Genomic DNA, 16743 nt, shown 5'->3' with positions numbered 1-16743 from the left:
TGCACATAACCTAGGATCACCATAATATATAAGGCAACTGCTAACACCCATAAAAGGAGAAATAAACAGTAGCACACTAATAGTGGGCAACATTAACACCCCATTTACATGAATGGACAGATCATCCAGACAGAAAATCAACAAGGAAACACAGGCATTAAATGACACCCTAGACCAGATAGACTTAACAGACATTTATAGAACATTCCATCACAAAGTAGATTCATTCTATACATTCTTTTGGAGTGTACATGGAATATTCTCCAGGATATATCACATCTTGGGCCACAGATTAAGCCTTGGTGAACTTTTAAATGCTGAAATTATTTCAAGCATTTTCTCCAACTACAATGCTACTAGGCCAGCAGTCAACTCTAAGGGGAAAAAAAGGCAAAAACACAAACTCCTGGAAGCTAAACAATATGCTACTAAACAACGAATGGATCATTGAAGAAATTAAACAGGAAATCAAAAGATACTTAGAGACAAATGACAGTTAAATATGACAATACAAAACCTATGGGACACAGCAAAATCAGTTATGAGAGGGAAGTTTATAGCAATACAATCTTGCCTCAAGAAAGAAGAAAAACTTCAAACAACCTAACCTTACACCTTAAACAGCCAGAGAAGAAAAAATAGACAAAGCCCAAAATTAGTAGAAGGAAAGAAATCATAAAGATTAGAACAGAAATTAATAACATAGAGACAAAGAAAACAATCATCAATAAGATCAAGAAACCAAAAGTTAGTTCTCTGAAAAGATAAATAAAAGTGATAAACCTTTAGCCAGACTCATCAAGAAAAAAAGGGAAAGGGTTAAAATCAATAAAATTATAGATGAAAAAGGAGAAGTTACAACTGAAAAAAATACAAAGGATCACAAGAGAATGTAAGCAACTATATGCCAATAAAATGGACAACCTACAAGAAACAGACAGATTCTTACAAAGGTACAAATGGCCAAGATGAGCCAGAAAGAAATAGAAAATATGAATAGGCCAATCACAAGCACTGAAATTGAAAATATGATTTTAAAATTTCCAACAAACAAAAGTCCAGGCCCTGATGGCCTCACAGGCAAATTCTATCAAACATTCACAGAAGAGTTAACATCTATTCTTTTGAAACTCTTCTAAAAAATAGTAGAGGAAGGAACACTCCTAAGCTCATTCTATGAGGCTACCATCATCCTGATACCAAAACCAGACAAAGATACCACAAAAAAGAAGAAAATTACAGGCAAATATCACTATAAGCATATATGTATAAATGGAAAAGGGGAAAAAATCCACAGAGATGCAACAATTGTAAGAGAATAATATTAAGAAGAGTTAAATGCCAAAAAATAGATTCAATGTAGAAAAATGGATTAATTCTTAGAAACTGAATCAGGAAGAAATAGATAATCTGAACAAGCTGGCTGCTGATATTTAAATTGAATCAGGGGCATTCCCGTCGTGGCGCAGTGGTTAATGAATCCAACTAGGAACCATGAGGCTGCGGGTTCAGTCCCTGGCCTTGCTCAGTGGGTTAATGATCCAGCATTGCGGTGAGCTGTGGTGTAGGTTGCAGACGCGGCTCAGGTCCTGCATTGCTGTGGCTCTGGTGTTGCCCAATGGCTATAGCTCCGATTCAACCCCTAGCCTGGGAACCTACATATGCTGCAGCAGTGGCCCAAAGAAATAGCAAAAAGACAAAAAAAAAAAAAAGACAAAAAAATAAAATAAAATAAATTGAAGCAGGAATCAAAAAATTGTCAACAAACAAATTTCCGGGACTGGACTGATTCACAGGGGAATTCTACTAAACATATACAGAAAAGTTAATACTTACTCTTCTGTAACTATTCAAAAGAAATAAATAGGAGGCAACAAACCCAAATTCATCCTATGAGGCCACCATTAATCTGATACCAAAACCACATAAAGACACTACCAAAAAAAAAAATGGGCTATAGGCTAATATCTCTAATAAATATGATGCAAAAATCCTCAAAAAAATTTTATCAAACCAAAGTCAACAATATTTTAAAATGATCATACACACATGAATAATTTTAAAAATCAATTTTATTTTTTACCTGAATATGAAAATAATATATTTTTACTATAGAAAGTTTGGAAAATACAGTAAAGCACAAAGAAGGAAAGAAAATTTAATTTTTCTGTCACCACCCAGAAAGAAAATGGTTATATAATATGATTAAATGGGATTTATTCCAAAGATTCAAGGATTATTCATTATCTACAAATCTATCAACTTCATGCATCACATTAATAAAATGAAGGTTAAAAATCACATGATCACTCAATATACAGAGAAAAACCATTTGACAAAATCCAACTTCCATTCATGGTAAAAATTCTCATCAAAGTCATTATGGAGAAAACATATCTCAACATAATAACAGCCATTTATAAGAAAAGATTCCTGGAGAGAGGACAAGATGGCAGAGGAGTAGGGAGACACGCTCGCCCTCTCCCACAAACACAACAAAAAAAGCACATCTACAGAATAAATGACTCGCACAGAACAGCAACCAATCGCTGGCAGAGGAACCTAAACTCCAATAACGGCAAGAAGTTCGTGACATTACTGGGCAGAACGGGAGAAAGGAGGAGAGTGACAGAAGGTGAATCCAAGCGGGACGGGCACTCCCGAAAGGGAACTGTGGAGGAGAAAGGGATCCCGCACCCTGGAAAGTCACCTACACGGGGGAAAGATCAAACGAACCGGAGGAATCTCCAGATGCAGAGAAGAATGTAGCAGTAGGTTGGAGTATGGAAAACCCAATCAAGAACCGAATGGACCATCTGAACTATGGGCAAAGACACCAAAAATTGACACGACTGGGTGGGGGCTGGGCACTGAATCCTCGGCTCCAGAGGCCATCCTTCTGAGTTGGGCTGCCCTAGGGAAGAGCCTCTTAGGTTCTCAGTGACCCAGAGAGCTGCTCCAGCCCCCAGGGGGTGCTGCACTCCTGAGGAACAGCTGCCCAACACCGCCAACCCCCTGCAAGAACCCCACAGCCTAAAAACACCAGAGCAAGCTCTGCATGACCAAGTGAAATCTGCTACCATTGTGGTGTGGACCTCCCAGTCCTGTCTGCCCTCAGGAAGCCCTCCTTTGCTTCAAAGAAACACTGTGAGCCCCATCAACACTCCAGAAAAGCCACACTGCCTCAAAAAAGGCTGACCAACAACACCAGCCCTCAGGAAATATTCCACGGCACTGACAAGGCAAACACTGCCCGATAACGGAGAGTACAACTCCCTCAGGAGAAAGAAAACAACAAGCAAGATGAAGAAGTGGAGAAACCACCCCCAGTCAAACCAACAGGAGAACTCACCTAAAACAGTCAACAATGAAACAGATCTCGGCAGTCTGACAGACCTGGAGTTCAAAAGAGAAATAGTGAAAATACTGAAGGAATTCAGAGAAGATATGAACAGTACTGCAGATACCCTCAGAAAGGAACGAGAAAATATAAGGAGGAGCCAAGAAAAACTAGAACATTCATTTGCAGAGATGCAAACTGAACTAGGCCAGTAAAAACCAGAATGAATAATGCAGAACGAATCAGTGATATGGAAGACAGAATAATGGAAATCACTCAATCCGGTCAACAGACAGAAAACTGAATCAAAAAACGGAAAGCAATATAAGATACCTATGGGATAATATAAAGCGGGGCAATCTACGCATAATAGGAATTCCAGAAGGAGTAGAAAAAGATAAGGGGATGGAAAATATATTTGAAGAAATTATCGCTGGAAACATCCCAAATCTAAAGGATACTGGATTCAAGATACAAGAAGCACAGAGGGCCCCAAACAAACTGAACCCAAACAGACCCACACCAAGACACATCATAATAAAAATGGCAAAAGTTAGTGATAAAGAGAGGATCCTAAAGGCAGCAAGAGAAAAACAGAATGTTACCTACAAGGGAACTCCCCATAAGGTGATCAGCTGATTTCTCTACAGAAACACTACAGGCCAGGAGGGAATGGCAAGAGATATTTAAAGTGCTCAAAGGAAAAAATATGCAACCTAGAATACTCTATCCAGCAAGAATATCATTTAAAATAGAAGGGGAAATAAAAAGTTATTCCAAAAAACTTAAAGAATACAGCAACACAAAACCCAGGTTAAAGGAAATATTGAAAGGGCTTCTCTAAACCAAAAAGAAAGGAAGGAAAGGGAAGAAAAAAGAAAAGAAAAAAAAAAGAAGAGGAAGAACTAGGCCTGAGGAAACTGCAATAAGAGAGCAGTCACTCAAATAAGCCAGCATACAGATTTAATCATGAACATGCTTCAAACAAAATAAAATTAAAAAGAAAAAAATAAAAAAGAGTCATCAAAACCATAAAATGTGGGCAAGGGATGTTAGTTGGTAAATAACCCTTTTTGTTTGTTTGTATGTTTCTCTTCTTAATTTTAATATAGTAATGAAGTGTTTGAACTTACAGGACCATCAGGCTAAAACACACAATTGTGGGAAGGGGTTAGCATACTTAAAAAACAGGGCAACCACAAGCCAAAACCAAATATTGCATTTGCAAAAAATGAAAAAAAAAAACACACTCAAGCAGATAATAACAGGAGACCATCCAACCAAAAAAAAAAATGGAGAACCATAGAATCAACTGGAACACGAGGTTCAAATGGCAATAAAGAATCACCTATCAATTATCACCTTAAATGTCAATGGACTGAATGCCCCAATCAAAAGACACAGAGTGGCTGAGTGGATAAAAAGGCAAAAACCTTCAATATGCTGCCTACAAGAAACTCACCTCAGGACAAAAGATACATATAGATTGAAAGTGAAAGGGTGGAGGAAAATATTTCACGCCAATAGATATGACAGAAAAGCAGGAGTCACAACGCTCATATCAGACAAAATAGACTTTAAAACAAAAGACATAAAAAAAGACAAAGAAGGACACTACTTAATGATTAAGGGATCCATCCAAGGAGAGGATGTTATTATCATCAACATATATGCCCCAAATATAGGAGCACCCAGATACATACAACAAATATTCACAGACATAAAGGGAGATATTGATGAGAATACAATCATAGTAGGAGACCTTAATACCCCGCTCACATCAATGGACAGATCCTCTAGACAGAAAACCAATAAAGCAACAGAGATCCTAAAGGAAACAATAGAAAAGGTAGACTTAATTGATATCTTCAGTACACTACATCCAAAAAAAGCAAAATAAACATCCTTCTCAAATGCTCACGGAACATTCTCAAGAATCGAACACATATTGGGACACAAAGCGAATCTCAACAAAGTTAGGAGCATAGAAATTATCCCAAGTATCTTTTCTGACCACAATGCCATGAAATTAGAAATCAACCATGGGAAAAGCAAAGAGAAAACACCTACTACATGGAGACTACACAACATGCTACTAAAAAACCAATGGGTCAATGAGGACATCAAGAAGGAAATTAAAAAATACCTTGAAACAAATGATAATGAAGACACAACCTCTCAAAATCTATGGGATGCTGCGAAAGCAGTGCGCAGAGGGAAATTTATACCGATACAGGCCTTTCTCAAAAAAGAAGAAAGATCCCAAATTGACAACTTAACCCTCCACCTAAATGAACTAGAAAAAGAAGAACAAAAACGTCCTAAAGTCAGCAGAAGGAAGGAGATTATAAAGATCAAAGAAGAAATCAATAAAATAGAGACTCAAAAAACAATAGAGAAAATGAATAAAACCAAGAGCTGGTTCTTTGAAAAGGTGAACAAAATTGACAAACCCCTGGCCAGACTCACTACAAAGAGGAGAGAAAGAACCCAAATAACCAAACTTAGAAATGAAAAAGGAGAAATCACAACGGAAATACAAATTACAGCAGAAATACAAAAAACCATAAGAGAATACTATGAACAACTATGTGGCAACAAGTTTGACAATCTGGAAGAAATGGACAACTTTCTAGAATCTTACAGCCTGCCAAAACTGAATCAAGCAGAAACAGACCAACTGAACAGACCCGTCACTATAAATGAAATTGAAGAGGTCATAAAATCACTCCCTACAAATAAAAGTCCAGGACCAGATGGCTTCACAGGTGAATTCTATCAAACATATAAAGAGGAATTGGTGCCCATCCTCCTTAAACTCTTTCAAAAGGTTGAAGAAGAAGGAATACTCCCAAAGACACTCCATGATGCCACCATCACCCTCATTCCAAAACCAGACAGAGATACTACCAAAAAAGAAAACGTTCGCCCAATATCACTGATGAATATAGATGCAAAAATTCTCAACAAATCTTAGCCAACCGAATCCAACAACATACCAAAAAAATTATACACCATGACCAGGTTGGGTTCACCCCAGGTTCACAAGGATGGTTCAACATACGGAAATCAATCAGCATCATACACCACATTAACAAAAAAAAGTCAAAAATCATATGATCATCTCAATAGACGCAGAAAAAGCATTGGACAAAGTCCAACATCCATTCATGATCAAGACCCTTGCCAAAGTGGGTATAGAGGGAACATTCCTGAATATCATCAAAGCCATTTATGATAAACCCACAGCAAATATAATCCTCAATGGGGAAAAACTGAAATCCTTCTCACTCAAATCTGGAACAGGACAGGGATGCCCACTCTCACCACTGCTCTTCAACATAGTTTTGGAAGTCCTAGCCACAGCAATTAGACAAACAAAAGAAATAAAACGCATCCATATAGGAAGAGAAGGGATAAAACTGTCACTGTATGCAGATGACATGATACTATACATAGAAAACCCTAAGGACTCAACCCCAGAACTCCTTGAACTGATTAACAAATTCAGCAAAGTGGCAGGATATAAGATTAACATTCAGAAGTCAGTTGCCTTTCTGTATACCAGCAATGAAACATTAGAAAAGGAATACAAAAATACAATAGCTTTTAAAATTGCACCTCACAAAATCAAATATTTCAGAATACACCTGACCAAGGAGGTAAAGGACCTATATGCCGAGAACTATAAAACTTTAATCAAAGAAATCAAAGAAGATGTAAAGAAATGGAAAGATATTTCATGTTCCTGGATTGGGAAAATCAATATTGTGAAAATGGCCATCCTACCCAAAGCAATCTACAGATTCAATGCAATCCCTATCAAATTACCCATGACATTTTTCACAGAACTAGAACAAACAATCCAAACATTTATATGGAACCACAAAAGACCCAGAATTGCCAAAGCAATCCTGAGAAACAAAAACCAAGCAGGAGGCATAACTCTCCCAGACTTCAAGAAATACTACAAAGCCACAGTCATCAAAACAGTGTGGTACTGGTACCAAAACAGACAGACAGACCAATGGAACAGAATAGAGAATCCGGAAATCAACCCTGACACCTATGGTCAATTAATCTTTGACAAGGGAGGCAAGAACATAAAATGGGAAAAGGAAAGTCTATTCAGCAAGCAAATGCTGGACGGGCTGTGGAGAAAAGGGAACCCTCCTGCACTGCTGCTGGGAATGTCAACTGGTACAGCCACTATGGAGAACAGTTTGGAGATACCTTAGAAATCTATACATAGAACTTCCATATGACCCCGCAAACCCACTCTTGGGCATCTATCCGGACAAGCTCTACTTAAAAGAGACACGTGCACCCGCATGTTCATTGCAGCACTATTCACAATAGCCAGGACATGGAAACAACCCAAATGTCCATTGACAGATGATTGGATTCGGAAGAGGTAGTATATATACACAATGGAATACTACTCAGCCATAAAAAAGGATGACATAATGCCATTTGCAGCAACATGGATGGAACTAGATAATCTCATCCTGAGTGAAATGAGCCAGAAAGACAAAGACAAATGCCATATGATATCACTTATAACTGGAATCTAATATCCAGCACAAATGAACATCTCCACAGAAAAGAAAATCATAGACTTGGAAAATAGACTTGTGGTTGCCTGATGGGAGGGGGAGGGAGTGGGAGGGATCGGGAGCTTGGGCTTATGAGACACAACTTAGAATAGATTTACATTGAGATCCTGTTGAATAGCATTGAGAACTCTGTCTAGATACTCATGTTGCAACAGAAGAAAGGGTGGGGGAAAAATGTAATTGTAATGTATACATGTAAATATAACCTGACCCCCTTGCTGTACAGTGGGAAAATAAAAAAAAAAAAGAAAAGATTCCTTTACAATCAGGAACTAGACAAGGATGCCCACTCTTTCTTATTCACTCTTTTGTTTTACTAAATTATAGTTGTTTTACAATGTTGTAAAAACATCTACTGTACATCAAAGTGATCTGTTACATATATATATATGTTCTTTTTCTCAAATTAAATTTCAGAATGTATAAGCAATGAGATACTACCATATAGCACCAGGAACTATATCCAGTCTCTTGGGATAGAACACGATAGAAGGATGCCCACTTTTGCAACTTCATTTAACATAATATTGGAAGTCCTGGCCACAGCCATCCTCCAAGAAAAAGATATAAAAGGCATCCACATTAGAGGGAAGGAAGTAAAACTCTCACTATTAACAGATGACATCATACTATATATAGAAAACATTAGGATCACCAATAAAAATCTATGAGAACTAATAAATAATTCACCAAAGTACAGCATGCAAAATTAATATGCGAGAATCTGTTGCTTTTCTATAAAATAAATGAAATATCAGGGAAAAAAGCAAGAAAATGATCCAATTTATAATTGTGTCAAAAGAATAAAACACCTAAAAATAAACTTAACCAAAGTGAAGGACCTATGCTCTGAAAAGTACAAAACATTGATGAAGGAAATATAAATAAAAGTTAAGATATTCCATATGCATAGATTTTAATAGTTAATATTGTTAAAATATGCATATGACACAAAGAAATCTACAGATTTAATGCATTGCCTATCAATATACCCATGACATTTTTCAGGGAACTACAGCAAACATTTCTAGATTTATATAGTACCACAAAACCACAAATACAAGGCAATCTAGAGAGAAAAAAGCAAAGCTGGAGTTATCATAGTCCCTAACTTCATACTACACTATAAACTTCAGTAATTAAAAGAGTATAATACTAGAGTTCCCACTGTGGCACAACAGAATCAGCAGTGTCTTGGGAGAGCTGGCACATAGGTTGGATCCCTGACCCAGTACAGTGTGTGAAGAATCCAGCATTACCACAGCTGCAGCTTAGTTTATAACCGCAGCTTGGATCTGATCCCTGGCCTGGGAACTCCACATGCCATGGGGCAGCTAAAAAAGAAAACAAACAAACAAACAAACAAAAAACAGTATGGCACTGTTTTGACCACAGACACATAGAACAATGGAATAGAATAGCCAGAAATAAACCCATGCACATATGATTAATTAAAATATGAAAAATGGCACAAAAACATATCTTGGGTAAAAGGCTTTTTTTTGATAAGTGATGTTGAAAAAATTGTACAGCTACATGTGAAAGAATGAAATTAGAACATTTTCTTATATCATATACACTACTCAATATAAAGATCTAAATGTAAGAGCAGAAACCATAAAACTCCTAGCAGAAAACGTGCATTGTTTTCTCATATATTTCCTGGCAGTACACTCATTGACAAAGTCCTGGCAACATTTTTTGCATTTTTCCCATTAGGCAAGAAAAGCAAAAATAAACAAATGGGACCTAATTAAACTTAAAAGCTTCTGCACAGTGAAGGAAACCAATGATAACATAAAAAGACATTCTAGTAATGAAACAATATTTGCAAATCATATGTCGGATAAGGGATTAATATCCAATATACATATGACCTCATACAACTAAACATAAAAAAATTTCAAATAGGCATAAAACCCAAATAGATGTTTTTGGGAGGGATTGGGAGCTTGGGCTTATCAGACACAACCTAGAATAGATTTACAAGGAGATCCTGCTGAATAGCATTGAGAACTATGTCTGATACTCATGTCGCAACAGAAGAAAGGGTGGGGGAAAAAACTGTAACTGCAATGTATACATCTAAGGATAACCTGACCCCCTTGCTGTACAGTGGGAAAATAAAAAAATAAAAAATAAAAAAAAATTTTTTAAATAAATTAATTAAAAAAAATTGCATGTATATGGCCAACATACACATGAAAATATGCTTAACATCACTAATCATCAGGAAAATACTAACTGAAACTTTAATAATATATCACTTCTCATCTGGCAGAATGGATATAGTAAAAAATCCACCAAATAATAAATATTGGTGAGGATAAGGAGATAAATCCTAGTACACTGTTGATGGGTATGCAAATTTGTACAGCTACTATGGAGTGCCTGTTGTGGCCCAGCAGGTTAAGAACCTGACAAGTATCCATAAGGTTACTTGTTCAAATCCTAGCCTTGCTCAGTGGGTTAAAGGATCTGGTGTTGCCATGAGCTGTGGCATAGGTCACAGAAATGGCCCAGATCTGTTGTTGCTGTAAGTGTGGTATAGGCTGGCAACTACAGCTCCAATTCAACCCCTAGCCTGGGAAATTCCAAAGCTGCAGGTGTGGCCATTAAAAAAAAAATTGTACAGCTACTATGGAAAACAATATTGGCAGTTCCTCAAAAATATAAAAAAACAGAACTACCATATGATCCAGTAATTCCAGTGCTGGGTAAGTATCTGAAAAAAAAATGAAAACACTGATTTGAAAAGATACATGCACCCAGTGTTCATAGCAGCATTATTTACAATAGCCAAAATATGGAAGCAAACTTAGTGTCCATGAACACCTTAATGGATAAAGAAGATATGGTATGTGATATATATATATATATATATATATACACACACACACACACACACAGTGAATGATTCCTCAGCCCCCCAAAAATTATTTTTTTGTGCCATTTGAAACAACATGAATGGACCCAGAGCATATTATGCTTAATGAAGTAAGCAAGACATAGAAAGGGCAATAATGTATGTTTTCATTTTTTTGTGGAATCTAAAAAATAAAACAAAAATGAATAAAAACAAAACAGACACAGACTCAAAGACACAGAACAAACTAGTGATTACCAGTTGGGAGAGCTGAGGGAGGTTCAATATAGGGAAAGGGAATTAAGAGGTACAAACTACCAGGTATAAAATGATTAAGATACAAGGAAGGGATGTATAGCACACAGAATGTAGACAACATTTTACAATGACTTTAAGTGGAGTATAAGCTATAAAGTATTGAATTGCTATGTTGTACGCCTTAAACCAATATAATGATATAAATCAACTGTAGTTGAAATTTTTTAAAAGAGAGTGTTTTAAATTTTTGTCTAATTTTTCTATAATATGAATTTCATCTTGAGCGAATTAGACTGTTAATTCAGCTTATAATTTAGATTTTTGTTTGCTTTGGGCCTCCTTTCTCAAAGAAAGATTTATCTTTTTATTTTGTTATTATTTTTGGCTCTCTCAGCATCTCCTCTGGCAAAAACGTGTGTCAGCCTCCCTGCTGTTCTCAGTAGTTGGTGAATAGTTCTTTCCAGGCTTCTGGTCCTATATCCTTAAGGATTTTTTTTTTTTTTTTTTTTTGCTTTTGCTTTTTAAGGCCACACCCATTGGCATATGGAGGTTCCCAGGTTAGGGGTTGAACACCACAGCCGCAGCAATGCAGGATCTGCTCCATGTCTGCAACCTACACCACAGCTCATGGCAACACCAGGTCCTTGACCCACTGAGCAAGGCCAGAGATCAAACCCACAACCTCATGGTTACTAGTCAGATTTGTTTCCACTGTGCCACAATGGGAACTCCCTTAAGTATGTTTTAAAGTGAGGATTCAGGATTTCCCATTATGGTGCAGTGGAAACAAATCCAACTAGTATACATGAGGATGCAGGTTCAATTCCTGGCCTCACTCACTGGGTCAAATATCCAGCATTATCATTAGCAGTGGTGTAGGTTGCAGGCATGGCTCGGATCCTGCTGTGGCTGTGCCATAGGCCAGCAGCTGTAGTTCCAATTCAACCCCTAGCCTGGGAACTTCCATGCCAAGGGGGAAAACCTTAAAAAAAGCAATAAAAAAATAAACTGAGAACTCAGAGTTGTTGCCCTCATGATGTGGGCACTATGGCAGGGATAAGAGGCTCCTCACTTAGAGATCTGTGAGTTATCTTACTGGACATTGTATAGAGGCTGGGCTGTGAAAGCCTCTCTTCTCCTGTGTGGCATCCTGCTGTACAAGCCTTCCTCTACTCTCCTTTTTCTGGCCCAGTGCTTAGTGATGCCCTCTGAGTTCCCAAGGGCCCAACTTTGATGCTCCTCTAAGGTTGCTCCTCCAGCTTGTACTCAACTTTCACTTATTCTCCTTCCCAATTCAAGGCTCACCCATCCTCTCGGAGCAGAACTTCTGAGTGGATTCTTCTAGGAGAGAGTGTCCCATCCAACTTTGTCTCCACAAGATGGCTCTCCTCATTGAAACCTCCTTTCTCAGCCTGTGGTAATTTCAGTTTGTAATTCTTATATTAAACCTGTCTTCAGTGTTTCCATGATTTAATTTATGACCTCTCCCTGACACCAACCATGAGACTGGGGCTGTCTTAATGCCCACATACCTTGAGAATTTGAGCAAACACTAAATTAATATAAATTTCTGTGTGTCACAGGTCAGTTTCTCAGAAGGAGAATGAGACAGCTTTTGCATGCAAAAGTTTATTAGAGAATGCTCTCAGCATTGAAAACTTTGGTGGAGGAAGGGAGTTAAGGAAGCAAAATTGGACACAGGAAGAAGTTTTCTGCAATTCCTCAAATGATCCTGTGGAGAGGCTGGAGTTGGGGGGCTCTGAAGCTGGGATGGCCTTTCAGGGTCAAACTGAGCAAGGCAGTCAAATATTTGTACCCTCCACTGACAAGTCATGAGATTCAGTCTGCTCCCCAAGAAGAAGCATGGCTTTGGGCAAGGTGCCTCTCTTCAGCCCTGAGTAACTTGTGAGAGGGACACAGCTCAGAGTTGTCACCTGTCTGCTCCCTCAGCAGCTGAGGGATAAAGAATCTGAGTCTTCTAGTCTTTGTAATCCAGAAGGCTCAGCCTTAACCCACATTGCCTACACTCAGCATAGACATGCTATATTGAATTAATGAGACAATCTAATTACCTCTGGCCAAAGAATGTTATTTTCAGTAGTGCACATTTGTATCTACAACAATCAAACTGCAGTTGATTAAGTCACATTCCCAGAGCCCATAGCTATAAATGAAACGACATTGCCAAACCATCCCTAACCTGCACCACATGGACACCTCGCCAGGAGTTTTCTGAGAGCACCAGCAACTTCCTTATTTCTCAGGCTATAGATGAGTGGGTTGAGCATAGGGGTGATCATGGTATAGAAGGCAGAGACCACTTTGTCCTGTTTGGAGGAGTGATAGGCCTGGGGCCGCATGTAAGTGATCATAGCAGCCCCATAGAAAAGAGACACTACAGCCATGTGGGAGGAACAGGTCGAAAAGGCCTTCTTCCGACCTTCAGCTGAGCGCATGTGGAGCACAGTCACCAGGATCAGCAGGTAGGAGACAGAGATGACAGAGAAGGGCAGGAGCAGCATGAGTACACAGCACACATAGATCATAGTCTCATAGAGGGAGGTGTCAGCACAGGCCAGCTTAAGAACTGCAGGGATATCACAGAAGAAGTGGTCAATTTCCTGGGATCCACAGTAGGGAAAGCTCAGGGTATAGATGGCCTGAATCAACCCATCCACCAGGCCAAAGAGCCAAGACCCCACCACCATGAGCCAGCAGACACGGCAGCTCATGACCACTGAGTACCTCAGTGGGTTGCTGATGGCCACATAGCGATCATAGGCCATGAAAGCCAGCAGGAAGCACTCATCCCCCAGAAGAGTGAGGAAGAAGAGGATTTGAAAGCCACAGCCTGTGAAGGAGATTGACCCATGGCCCAGGAGGAAGTCGATGGCCATCCGCGGCACAATGGTAGAGATGAGCATGAGGTCCATGAGTGACAGCCAGCTGAGGAAGAAGTACATGGGGATGTGCAGGCGAGAGTCAATGTTGATGAGGAGGATCATGAGCCCATTGCCAGAGAGAGCCACCAGAAACATGACCATGATGATGGAGAAGAGGAGGAGGTGCAGGGGTGAGTGGGTGAAGAGTCCCAGGAGGATGAAGTGAGAGATGAGAGTCTGGTTTCCCATTAAGGCCATTCTTTCTGCAGAGGGATGGGCCAGACAGAGGGTTGGGATCTGAAGCAGGAGGTTTATGTTTAGTGCTATAATACTGTGGCCATTAACACTTTCCACAAAGTTTTGTGTTCTTCAAATTTTACTTGGTTTAGAATAACAATTATGACCAATTAAGACAATGAATCTTAACAAGCAATCAGTTCTTGGTGCTTTAAATTTCATGTCTTTCTGCATGTAGTTGAGAAGAAAATTTTAAGTTTTTCTAAGATGGGCACTGCTTCTGCCTCTACCAGGATTGGTCTGTAGTCCAGCCAGCATAGTTTCTTCTACAAAGCTACAGGTGAGCCTCACTCAAGGATTTGCTTTGTCAGGCAAAATTAAATTTGGATAACAGCTATCTGATAAAGTGATAGTAAAGACTGAAGGTGAAAACATAAGCTTTACCTAATAATATAGAAATGATAAAAGTTGACATTAGTTGAGCATTTCTCATGCGCCAGGCACCATAATGAGCACTCTATCACATCTTCATATTTAATCCTCATAACTTCCCTGAAAGAATAAATATTATCCCCATTTTGCAATTTGGAAAAATTATTCACTGCAAGATTTAGAAATTATTTTCAAATATAAAAACCTAAAATTTTTCAAAAAGATAGTAAATGAGAAACTAGAGGCAACACAAAGGCCCAAAACAAAGAGAAGCTAAATAAGTTATGGTATAGTCAAATGATAAAATGTTATGTTTTCAATGGGATATTTATGACATTTGCTCTGAGATACAGAGCAAAAAACATATATCAAGTAGTATTTTTAAGTATTTCAAAAGACTGGGAGAAATATGCCAAGATTATGTGAATCTTGAATATGTGGCTCTTTCTAGGTAGCAGGGTTAAAATTTATCTCCCTCCAATCCTTTTTAATTTACACATTTTCTAGAAGATACATGGATATATTGTTTAAATTTAAAGTAATGTTTTATAATATTATTGGCATCCATAAATCTGCATCTTTCGTATAGAATATCAGTATTTAGTGAAGTAGTAGAAAAAATAAGTATATCTTATTTGCAATTGCAACAGAAACTGTGAAGTACCTATGAAAGAACTCTACTTCTAGAAATTATAAAACATAACTGGAATACAGAAAAGAAGATCTGAAGAAATCTCTGTGTGTTCTTAGAGACATAAGCTCAACAGCATAAATATGTAAATTCTCCACAAAATTAATCCTTAAATTCCATGTGATCCTGATTAAAATCAATAGGATAATTGCATCTTGAAAATGGCAGTGTAGGAGTTCCCGTCGTGGCTCAGTGGTTAACGAATCTGACTAGGAACCATGAGGTTGCGGGTTCAGTCCCTGCCCTTGCTCAGTGGGTTAACGATCCCACGTTGCCATGAGCTGTGGTGTAGGTTGCAGACGCGGCTCAGATCCTGCATTGCTGTGGCTCTGGCGTAGGCCGGTGGCTACAGCTCTGATTCGACCCCTAGCCTGGGAACCTCCATATGTCGTGGGAGCGGCCCTAGAAAGGGCAAAAAGACAAAAAAAAATGGCGGTGTATAATTAGAATTCTCTCAGAAGTCACCAAAAGACAGTAAAGAGATTGAGAGAAGAAACATTGTAAATGTTAGATGAGGTTGGTCTGGCTAAAAGAAGAAGCCACCAAATAAAATTGGAAGGGACACCAAAAGCAGTAGAAACTGAGTAGGGTGAAGAGAAAAGTGCAAAAAGGACACTTGTGAGCCCAGACCACAAATTAACCACCCCAAAGAGAGAAGAAAAACCAAAATTGCTCATTTGTGTCAGCATAGGCTAAAATATGGTACAAGGAACTTCTTGGAATGTAGTTTATCCCAATAAGCAGGGGAGGAAGGAATTGAACAAAGACTCCCACAGATAAGCCGTATTTGCAAGAAGAATTCTGTCTCAATGGCAGGGGGAGAAGAGAGGATGTTCATTAGGAACAGTCCTACAGTTTCCCAACTCAGTAGTCCAAGGAAAACTAAATAGTATCCTCAATAGCCAGGGTCCCAAGACCTAAGATACACTAATAACTCAATTTCTGGGTTAAAATGACAGGTTGAACAAATCTAATATCTGTTTCCTCAAAAAAAAATATCACTAGAAGGAGAGAAATCACAGGTAAAATTAGAACAATAGAGAAGACAAGAACAACAAAGCTTTTAGAACCTGGGAGCAGCTGGGCAGGTGGTAACTACTTGTAGACCCAAGTAGGCTGGAGGAATGATTAAGCCAGGGTATTGCAGAATGAAAGTGAAGATTGCCTGAAAGTCTGATGGAAAAGCAGAGTTCCCTCCCAACCCCACACACATGGGCCTTTTCCTTGCTCATCCTGGCAGAAAGTAGGAAAATAATTCTCCAGGGAAAGGGAAGCCAAAATTCCCAACCCCAGGGGAGGCCCATTGGAGGTAAGGGTGCTGTGAACTCAAGAGGATATGTGAAGAAAAGGGGGGTGCCTGACAGGGACTCCCACTCAGCTCCCAGGACCTAGATTTATTCTGGAAAAACAGATGAGCCTCT

General features: G+C 38.7%; 1 protein-coding gene across 1 annotated transcript; it reads right to left on the bottom strand.

Moving 5' to 3' along the window:
* Nucleotides 13276-14220, bottom strand: LOC110259612 (olfactory receptor 56-like). The gene has a single exon (XM_021085088.1). The coding sequence runs from the start codon at nt 14218-14220 to the stop codon at nt 13276-13278; it is 945 nt and encodes a 314-aa protein (XP_020940747.1).

The sequence above is a fragment of the Sus scrofa genome, chromosome 2 (genome assembly GCF_000003025.6).
Source record: "Sus scrofa isolate TJ Tabasco breed Duroc chromosome 2, Sscrofa11.1, whole genome shotgun sequence".
NCBI lineage: Eukaryota > Metazoa > Chordata > Mammalia > Artiodactyla > Suidae > Sus > Sus scrofa.
The sequence above is the reverse complement of the archived record's forward strand: the minus strand, read 5'-3'. Positions and strand labels throughout refer to the sequence as shown.

Bases quoted from the DNA above. Each gene is read 5' to 3' on its own strand.
- LOC110259612 (XM_021085088.1), bottom strand. From the start codon at position 14,220: ATGGCCTTAATGGGAAACCAGACTCTCATCTCTCACTTCATCCTCCTG.